Source organism: Rattus norvegicus, chromosome 1 (genome assembly GCF_021556685.1).
Source record: "Rattus norvegicus strain SHRSP/BbbUtx chromosome 1, alternate assembly SHRSP_T2T, whole genome shotgun sequence".
In the NCBI taxonomy this organism is placed as follows: Eukaryota; Metazoa; Chordata; class Mammalia; order Rodentia; family Muridae; genus Rattus; species Rattus norvegicus.
This window is the reverse complement of record NC_141534.1, coordinates 269,814,991-269,825,735: the sequence shown is the minus strand read 5'-3', so window position 1 is coordinate 269,825,735 and position 10,745 is coordinate 269,814,991. Positions and strand designations below refer to the sequence as shown.

The following is a 10,745-nucleotide window of genomic DNA, read 5'->3' as shown; positions in this document are numbered from 1 at the left end:
AGGTCAAGGGGTAAGAAGTCTGAGCGTGAAGGTTGAGCATGGAGACTACCCTGCAATTACTAAGGGTTAATAGTGAACTAAGGTCAGAGGGAAAGAATTCATTTTGAGCTCTGAGCTGCTGGATTGGGGCAGGAGAAAGGATGTTGTCAAGGTGGCAGGCGATGAGGAGCTGATTTTAGGTGCGGAGTTGAAGAGTTTCACAAATTTCTTCTCTCATTATTTCTTTATCCTCACGCTTCCCCGACGACGGGATCTTACGGCTTGGGCTTCCTCCAATTATCTGCCCATTACTTTTCCTAGAATTGTGTCCACCTGTTCTTTGAACATTTCTCAATTGCTGGACCTATTCTGAGACTTTCATTTTTCCATTTTATCAGGAGATTTGGGAAGGGTTTGCGTTGAAAAAAATAACTAGACCTTTGCGGAATGCAGAGGTACAGAGGCCAGGAAAGGGGCTTGGGGAGTTTAGAACTCGGGGCCAGCTGTTTTTGTTCTCCCAGCCAGCACACCTCCAAGGCTACACACCTCCAAGGCAGCAGACTTTACTGGAGGAGTCTTCTCCTTTCTGTCCTGATGATACACAGAAAGGGGTGCGTTACCCTCTCTCCGCTCTAGCCCTGTTCCATCCCTCTCACCAGCCTCTCTAAAGCTGGACTGGCCCTGGGGGTAGGGGTGTTATAGCTGGCCCTGCTTATGAACAGCCAAAGACTGTTCCACAGTCGGGGTCAACCCCTGTCAGGTGACCCTGGAACTCTTTCTCCACTCAAGGGCAGCGCTTAGGGAAGGCATAGATTCACTCCTTCTAACGGTGTCTCTCTGGGACCAAGGCTGGAAGCTGGAATTCACTGACAGCAATCCCTCCCACCCCCACCCTGCATTATCGCCATCATCATCAGAGAGAGACACCGGTCCAGAGAGTGACCGACATAGACCCCATCACACGCCCCACCTTGCTCAGGAACAAAGCTCCGCCTGGCGCCGTGGCCAGGCGGGCAGTGCGTCCCTGGACCTGAGTGGGCCCGGCCCGCGGGCACCGGGCGGAGGAGCCGGCCCCGCCCAGCCAGCCCTAGCTGTCAGCAGCGCCGCGCCCTGCAGATCCGCGGCTGCCCGCCGGGCTGCCCGGAGCGAGCGGAGCAGGTGTCCTGCGGGAGGCGTGCGCTCGCCCCGGGGTTGGGAGGACGCGCGAGCTCGTATGCGCGTCTCGGGATCCTCTCCTCCCCACGCCCTGCAGGTTTCTTCTCTCCCTCCAGCTTCTCTGTGGCTGCCTGAGCCATGTCCACCCGAGGTGAGTGGGGACCAGGTGGTGTGGTGAGCTGAGCAGGCGCGGGGTCTGGAACAGGGCGCTTTGGGCAGGTGCCCGAGGGCAAGGGGCTTCGAGAGCCGAGCTGGCCCCAGCCCGGCCTGAAACTTTGGCAGCGGCTCCCGGGGCTCCTAGGCTGGGAAAGGAAGCGCTCGCCCTTGACCTTGCTCACCGGATGTAGGCGAAGCCTGAGGGCCAAGGTCCAGTGCCCAGCCCACCTGTACTGGCTGCGCCTCCGGGCTGGGAAGGTGTGGGGGATGGGCTGGCCACCGCCAATCCTGCTGAAGAGCGGTGGAAGGACTGGCTGGGAAGAAGAGGCATTTTTTTCCTTCTTTCTTGTTACCATTTTGTAGCTAGCTCAGTTATGGAAGAAATCCAGGGCTCGATGCAGTAGGATTTAAAGCTGCAGGGTTCATGCTCCATTTTTTAAAAAGTAATTTTACTCGCGCTAACCTTTGACTGGTGTCCCTCTTCCGCCTCCCACCTGCTTTGATCTGGAGTGGAAATAGTCACTGCACGTGGAATGGAAGGAGGAAAAAGAAGGGGGAAAAAATCAGAATTGCTTTTCAGGCAGGAGTGAAAGGGATGAATTTCTTGCCATCTGGATACAGCAGCGGTGCTCAGGAGAGAGTTAGTCATAGCTCAGTGGCTGCTACTATGAGTGAAATATTAAAGAGATCAAGTCATCGTGCAGCTTGCGAGCAATTAAAATGAAGTGGCTTGGTTGCTTTGTCATAAGCACTGAGGAAAAATATTGATTATTTTTAGAGAGTATATTTGCAAGGCAGTAACTTCTGCATCCTCTGATGTCCCTCGAGGGAACGCCTGACAGGTTGCCTTTAACCTCCTGAGCTTCGGTGGTTCCTGGTAAGGGAGGAGGTTAGGAATTCTGTTACGTTGTTAGATAATTAAGCATTGCTTTTCAGGGTCGCATTGGAGATTATCATAAATAACCTCTATTCAGAATGCTTTAAAAAAATCCATTTTGAGAAATGTAATCTTGGCTGATGATTGCTCTGGCAACCTGGTTGTTTCTGTATCTAGAAATGGGACGAGGGGCTGGAATTTAAGATTTGGCTGTAGAGGTGACATGAGACCTAATCATGGCTAACAATCTGTGCGTGTTCAGGCTGGAGGAAGGAAAAGGGGTGCAGCAGCTAGGCTCTCCTGTGGTCTGAGACTCTGGCTCGGAGACTCTGAAACAGTGTTCCGAAGCCCAGGCTTTCACAGCCGACCTTTGTACTTACGACAGGCTGTGAGGAGAATGTGGGGGAAATGTCAGGAATTGTAAAACTCTCTTGGGTAAGAGTCCAGTTGACTTGGTTTCCTATCCCACTTCTTTCTAACTGCTGGAGCCTTCTAACCACTGGGAACCTTGGTCTGTCTGGTCCACGGAGGACATCATCGATTTTATTTTTCCACATGGCAAGGTTTAATGAAAAGAGGGGATAAGTAAAGGCCGGCTGTGAGCACGTGGAGGGAAGGGAGGAGGGGAATGGGGAGAGAAGGGACAAAGGGGAAGAGGAGGTCAAGAGAGCAGAGAAGAGAGCAAGAGAGGGACATCACCAGTTTTATACAGTCTTTGTGATTTATCTGGGATGTTAGATGGGACAACTCAGTGACTAACAGGGGCTGAAGTCCCGAACTGGACCTGTTCCTCAAGTATTTCTAATCCCACAGAAAGCAGGGCAATTTCCTGTTTCCCTTCCATTTACCTGTGGGAGATCATGATCGTTGTTTCAACTGTCATTCCCAACATGGCCTAGAGTCACCCGGGAAGAGAGTCTTAAGGAATTATCCAGATCGGGCTGGCCTGTGGCATGTCTTGGGGGGAGCGCTTTGATTATTAATTGACGTAAGAAGACCCAGGAGGAGTGAACCACTTCATGGTCTGAGCCCCGAGCTCAGAGTGCAGAGGGCCAGTGAGCATGAGGGAGAGCGCTCCCCCACATTCGTTTTCTCTGATCTTGCCTGTGGGTGTGTGTGGTGCTGGGAGTTCCTGCCTTGACTTCCCCAGAGTCATGGACTGTAACCTGTGATCAGAGGTCAAAACCACAAAGACAGAACAAAACCCATCCATCCTCCCTTAAGTTGCTTTGGCCAGAGTTTATCATGACAGAAACAACAAGGAAAGGAGACAGCCTTGGTGAATCCAGGAGTTTAAAGTCTGACTAGTCTTGCAGGGAGAAGACGTCACACCAAACACTAGCTACTGAAGGCTTTTTTTGTTTTGGTTTCGTTTGGTTTGTTTTTTCCGGTCAGACACTTCGCAACTGTTATATAACCTAATCCCTTCAATATCACAAGGAGTGGGTACTAGCTTTCTTTTTCCAACATTTTACAGAAGGGGTTGGGGTTCTAAGAGGTGTTATATACATTGCCCAAGCTTCACTGGTTGGTAGATGGGAGGTCCCGTTCTCTGTCCAACGCTGTCTGATTCAGGCCCTTGACCAGAACATTCAGAAACGTTTCCACAGGTACTTGGTGTCATTCAGGGAGGGAAACACGGCTGTCTGTGCCTCATGAGAGTCATCAACACTCCTATCCTGTCTCCTCCTTTTACAGCTCACGGACCAATTCCTAGATGTTATCAAAGACCTGGTGTTTTTATTATGTCTTTGCGAAGTGCTTTTATTTACACAAAACTGGAACTCACACAAAATTCTAAGTGATGAGTAGAGAGTGTGCTTGGTGAAGTACGCCTGGAATCTCAAACACATCAAACCCAGCCTCACTGTGTCTGGTCCGTTCCGTATCTGCTCCTGGGAGTAGAGACTAAGCCCCCAGGGTCACAGAGTTAAAGTGTCTGTTTAAGTATACAGATTATAACTAGGAAAGTCTTTGGGCTCTGGGAAATATGAATCCCATTGACTGAAAAAAAAATGGTGTCTGTATATCTGCAGGTGATAGTGAAAGTAAGACTGTTTCCAAAAACCAGAAAAACTGAAATAAGTTGGAGGCAGATTTCACTAGGAAAATAACTTCATTTAAAAAAGTAGAGAAAAAGCCCCACATGCTTGTTTGCTATTTATGACATATGGAGTATACGCTGATGTTAAACCCACTGTTAAGGTAACAGAGCATTTTTAACTTTCGCGGCAGTACAAGTTAAGTGGTTTCCATCTGTGGTTTCTTCAAGTAGTCTTATCAGACTTTTGTGTGTTTTTACCACTAAGACCAATGTGGATTCATTATGTTCTGGTTCTTGATTTGCCATCAAGAAGAAATGGTCACACTTGGTAGGCATTCTCATCTTGGGGAAGATTTTCTAACTCCCTCTTTTTTTTTTTTTTTTTTTAAATATACATCGCCAGGTCTGGTTCCAGACCTCATGGGTGATGCTCTGCAAAGGCAGAGCCCTCCGGCCACATATGAACATATTTCTAGGTGCTTCTAAGTCTCGTTAGATTAGAGCAAAGCCCCCAGATATGAGGATTCCCAGGCATCTGGAAATCAAATATATGGATCCCAGTACCTTGTGGTGGAGACACCAAATAAAGACAATGTGGATGGTAGGATTGGGAGGTGTCTTAGTCAGCGCAGTGCTTTCCACACAGCAGAGGACCTGGGTGCAGCTCTCCATCATTCATGGCTAGGTCTAGGTGTCTAGTAGATCGCTATCCTAGCAGTGGGGGCATGGGGACAGGAGGATTCCTGGGGTCAGTGAGAGGCTCTGTCTCATAGTAAACTGGAGAGCAGTAGAAGAAAATATTCCACATCTACCCCTGGTGTCCGTGTGCACCTGCACACATGTGCAGAGAGACAGATGAAGAGAGACAGACAGATGAAGAGAGAGATGGACAGGAACAGAGAGAGAGAGAGAGAGAGAGAGAGAGAGAGAGAGACAGAGAGACAGAGAGACAGAGAGGCACAGAGAGATGGAGAGAGAGAGACAGAGAGACAGAGAGGCACAGAGAGATGGAGAGAGAGGGAAAGAGAGGGGGAGAGAGACAGAGAGACAGAGAGACAGAGAGGAAGAACAGTTGGTGTGGGGTATGGGGAGAGAGGACTCTGTGGTTAAGAACACCTGTTGCTCTTCCAGAGGCATTGAGTTCAGGTCCCAGCACATGCATCAGATAGCTCAAAACTGCCTGTTACTCCAACTCCAGGAGACCCAAGTCCCTCCTCTGGTCCCCACAGACTCTCACATGAATGTACACATTCTATCATGTGTGCCTGTGCACACGCATGCATGCACAGACACAAATAAAAGCATAAATCATTTAAGGAATATTCAGGGTAAATTTTGTGGTCTGAATCTTCCACAGTCTCAACTTAGTTCTGTGTGGGCTAGTGGGGCAGCTATAGAACGAGGAACCCTATTTTCTAATGCAGGGCCTACATCCTCTAATGGGTTCTCCAAGGAGCAGTTTTCTGTCACAAGTATAATATTAAACCCCTCCTATACGACAAAAAAATACTGGCCCACCAACGGGATATGTTTGGGTTGTAAAGTGCTTAAACTCAAACACAGTGCGAGGCTGTTAGAGGTTAAAAATGAAACTTTCCTATTTTTACTTCCTATCTAAATAACAAAGCACAGTGAACCCTATAGTCAGGATCTTCCAGCTGACTTCTGACTGGTTTGTTTCTGGTTCAAGCCGATAGCTGTTAACTATTTATGCCATGTGGGACACACGGCAGAAAATGAGCTTTGTGTAAAGACGTGGCCATGTGAGTATGTCAGCCGTTTGGAACACTGAGTCTGGGTGAAAGGTCAAAGGTTGAGGTGCTTGTGGATGGGCTTGTCTGAGCCAGCAGAGAGAGCACTCAGAGTATGCGTGCTCTGGCAAGAAAGCCATCTCCATTCCTTGGTTTTAGAACTTCCACTGACGCAGAAGCAGAGGGATGCTCACCTCTAGGGGAATACATGCCTCTGAGTTGTGGCACACACACACTATGGACTATGGGAAAGAGTGAGTTGTGGCTTATGTGCCTTATTTAGCATCGCACATGGCTAAGTGAGAAAGGCAAGTTATAGAATGGTCTGGATAAAACTGGAACCCAAGTTTTGTAGATTAAGAAAAAGTCTTCATGCGTGCCCATTCCCTGAGTATGGATCCAGTGTCACAGAACACCACAAACATTTCAAATTGGCCACCTCACAGACAGGGACAGGGCGGGAAGGCAGTCGGCACTCTTTCTTCTTCCTAGTGTGTTTCTCTTAGGGTTTCTATCGCTGTGATAAAGTCCTGTGACCAACAGCAAGTCAGAGAGCAGGTTTAAGCCATCTCCCATGTTCTGACCACAGCCCCTCAGGAGTGGAAATCAGGGCAGGAACTGAAGTACAAGCCACGGACGGGTGTTAGCTGGATTGCTCCTCATGGCTTGCTCAGCCTGAATTCCAGTAGACATCTTCCCAAGGTGGCACCGCCCACAGTGAGCTGTGCCTTCCCTCATCAGTCTTCAATAATAAAAAAAAAAATGTGCCACAGGCTTGCCCACGGTAGTCTAGTGAGGATATTTTCTCAGTCGAGGTTTCCTCTTCTAAGGCAGTTCTAGCTTGTGTCAAGTTAGACATGAAGCTGACCTGCACAATATTTCTGGGGGGGGGGGTTTGGGAAGCAAATAGACAAGAATGTAATAGATTGAGACAAAAATCTATAAGGGGGAGAAACATCTACTTCCTCCTACTCATTTGAGGTCAAAGGTTTTTATTCATCTAGTAAAGTCTGTTTATTTATTCATTCAGACAGAATAGCGCACACCCCAGGTTGGCTCGAACTCCTGATGGAGCCTAAGATAGCCTTGACTTTCTGCTTGGCCTGCCTCTACCTCTGGAGTGCCCTGTTTACAGACGTGTGCCCCTAGACCTGGTTTTACACAGGAGTGAGTACTGGACCTGGTGCAGGTTAAGCAAGCTCTGTGCCTATTGATCCCTTTGTATGCAGGTACTGAACAGCTGGTTAGTTAATAGACTCCGTGTGTTCGTGGCCAACATACGATTCTTGAGGTTGGACAAACTTGAGGAAATTTATTTCTTTGGTCTTCTCTGCCGTGCTGCCTTCTCCAGATAGCCCCTAGAATATTAACTCGCTACATTGTCTTGTCTTTGATATCTATCTGTTGTTGGATTCAATGAATATGTTTCAGACTATCGATATTTCTGCAGAAAACAACAACAAAAGACCCCTATGTCTACTCCCAAGGGACTCACGGTGTTTTATGGAGAGACAGGAATACAGATATTTAGAAAAGAATTTACCAAGTTCAGGTAGATAATAAGGGATAAGGAGATGGTGTGGCAGTGTCTGGGAGTGGCCCCGTTAAGCTGGGGGAGAGTCACAGAGTCAACGGGGCTTCTTGAACAGAACTGTGTTCTTGGAGAACAGGTTGGATCTACATGGATGATGCAGGATGAGATGGAGGGAGGGCAGGACGAGAGAGAAGGGGTGGGCCTCGGGATTGCAAGGGCGGCACGTGGGTGCAGTTGGCTGGCTTGTTTGTGTTTCAGCAAAGGCTTTGAAAGGTGAGGCAGAGCTCTCCCTACATTACGTTTGTGAACAGCACTGATCTTTTTAAAAATATTGGAGAGGATATGGGAAGAGTTGATCACAATTTACTTTATGAGAAATTTTTAAATGAAAAATATGTATTGACCTATAATTTACGTGTGTCCACCCTTATCTGGCTCATTGTTACTTTCCAATGTGCTTTGGAGGTAAAAGGAATTCTATCCTGGTTAAAACAGTTTTACATCGAAGTACCTATCCATCCATCCATTTTCCCATCAGGTAGGCCATCTATTGAGACCCCACTAGACTCAGTAGGGCTAATCCCCTACCTTCTGCATCGGCAGTCCAGTCATTAGTGCTGTATAGTACCACGAGGAGCTGACACGCACTGATCCAGTTTTGGCTGGTACTCAGCTGGCTCTCTTATACATTCCAGGTCCACCTGCCTAGGGATGGTGCCGCCCACTCTGGGTTGAGAACGCTCACATCAGTCATCAATCAATCATCAGTCAAGACAGTTTCTTACAGACCCGACCACAAGCTAGTCTGATAAAGACAATTCTTGGATTGAGGTTTTCCCCTGCCCAAGTGACTCTAGGTAGCGTTGACTTGACAATAAAACCTAACCGGGACAGAATATAAAATAAAACCTACAGCAAAGAGAAAAAAATACATCTTCTTCTTTGGTCCTTCCAAGAACAGAACTGACATACGTCAGAAAATTTCTTGAGGCGGTATAGTGGGTTGATGCTCTTCTCAGTCTGTCAACCTTTAACCTTCCATCAGTGCTGAATACTGAGCTGTTCTTCCAGGGTACGGACTGCAAACTCTCCTCATTCTTGGGCTCTGGATGCTAATATGCCGTGTAGCCATTCAGAGTCCCTGTGACTGTCTGCACTGATAATCTCACCCTGGCTGTGAGAGTTGAATGAAGAGCTGCTCAAGGACAGATCCTTAGTGAGTTCGAGGCCAGCCTGGGGTTCATGAGACTCTCACAAACAAACAAGCAAACCCCTAACCAAAGTGACAGCAATGAAAAGACAACAGCCCTTGCTCTCCAAAAGAGCAACCAAAGAAAGAAAAGAAGGTGGAATTTGGTCAATGGCTGCACACTTGATTTAAGCTCAAACTCTGGTTTATCCATTTCTTCCTTTCAACCAGAACATTTCTGAGCTCTTGGTATATGTCTGCGATTATGGCAGACATACAACTGTGACTCCAACTCAAACCAAACTCATATTTTCCAATGCTTTAACTTGGGAGTGACTTACAGGATGGTTTCTCTAAGGAGGCAGAAAAGCTACTAAGGGAAGTTGATGCCCGATGCTTTTGTTCTTTCAGTAGTTACGTAATTAATTAGTTCATTAATTAATTTGTAGTGCCCATGCTAGGCAAGTACTCCACCATTGAGCAACGTCTCAGACTCACAGTTATTTCAATGTGACGTTTCAGTTCTTCCAACCAATCCATTTTAAGAGTAGCTTTAAAACGTATAGTTCAGCATGCCCGTGGTATTATCCTTGTCATCGTTATTATTAATGTTTTGAGACGGTCTCACTATGTAGTCCAGGATGGTTTAAACTTCAGTGTGTTGCTAAGACTGCCCCAAAATGTATACTTCTTCAGCCCCGGGCCCCAGGACTGGCATGGCAAGTGCGTATTACCATATAACGTACTTGATTTTCTGCCTGCTAGGGGTTTATTTTCCCAGTTTGTCGTATTACGGTGGAAATTATCTAGCATGCACTTACCAATATATGAGGATTGCCCATTAAAGGTAATTAGTGGGTAGGAAAGTCCTTATTTAGTAGATGAACCTGTAAAGTCCCTTGTGTAATTGGATCTTTTGTATAATTATTAAAATCAAATAAGAGCTGGCATTGTGGGTCAAGCTTTCAAACATTATTTGCTGACTGGCTGGAGAGCACATGGGCCCAGTCTCCTGTTTAGCACATTTTCTTTTAGACTTGAAAAGAAAGTTATTTAGACTTTCAGTAAATTAAAAGAACCTAGTCCTTTATTCTGTACAGCGTGTTCTCTCTGCAGTTCTTTAGAGGCGGTGCACACTAGAATAATGTTTAGTGGTGTCTCGGTATCTGCAGTGAAGTAGATCCTAAAATATTTTTTTCCCCTGAAGAGAAGAATATCCTGCAGTGTGTTTTCAGTTTAGGCTGCATCCAATATTCAACATATCGGGAATTCACATGAAAACATCCACAACGGGGAAGGTTCCAGAGAATGGGTGCTAACAATAAAGGGAAGTGGGGACCATGAGGCAAACAGCTATTTCTGGCCATCGGCTCCAAGTAGGAGTCAACATAAGGAGAGGAGTCCTGGCATCTGGGCAGAGAGGAGGGATGGCAGCCATCATTTTTAAAAGTTAAAACAAACAAACAAACAAAAACAACAACAAATAATGTTGAAGAGAGCAGTGGGTTGGCAGTCTCTAGTGGATCCAGGGGTGTCTTGGTGTCACTGCTTCATGTAAAACAAGGGACTTCTTTCCGGTCCTTGAACCATTTGAGTGAGTAGTGCACACGGGTACCAGAGAAGGGCTTGGTTACTCAGCCACCATCCCTTTAGAGCACTTACTTTAGGAGAGTCTACTCTCTGTTTAGGTGCTTTTATAGATATAGGAATAGATGGATATAGATATAGATACAGATATAGAATTAGGAAGAATTTGTCATTCTGTGTGTGCTAGTTGAACATGCAGAGGCTGCTGTGTGTGTTAGATGGGGACAGCCACTGCTAAAGTGTCTCTCCTAACTGTGAGGTGGCAGCAGGGAGGGAGAGGGACGGAACTAAAGTCAGGGAGATAAGGGGGTGTGGCTCTTGTAGGCCACTGTAAGAACTTGGGTTTTTGCTCAGTTAAATCCAGTAAGATAAGAAGGGACCCTCCGAAACCTCCCAGGAGAGTTGTAACGTGATTTGATACAGTTTCAAAGTATCACAAAGGAGGGTGTGGATAATAGACCAGATGGCTGAGG

At 46.9% G+C, this 10,745-nt stretch overlaps 1 protein-coding gene across 22 annotated transcripts in view; it reads left to right on the top strand.

The window, feature by feature from the left end:
* Positions 1 to 1,093: 1,093 nt before the first annotated feature.
* The window catches only part of Ablim1 (actin-binding LIM protein 1), a 296,678-nt gene continuing 287,026 nt past the window's right edge, over positions 1,094 to 10,745 (top strand). For all 22 annotated transcript variants that reach the window (XR_015621691.1, XR_015621685.1, XR_015621674.1 and 19 more), the window contains exon 1: positions 1,094 to 1,285. Coding sequence is in view for 18 of the 22 variants with exons in the window: in XM_087552139.1 (XP_087408265.1) it covers positions 1,193 to 1,285 (93 nt within the window). In the remaining 4 variants the exon portion in view is untranslated. The remainder of the gene's footprint in view (positions 1,286 to 10,745) is intronic.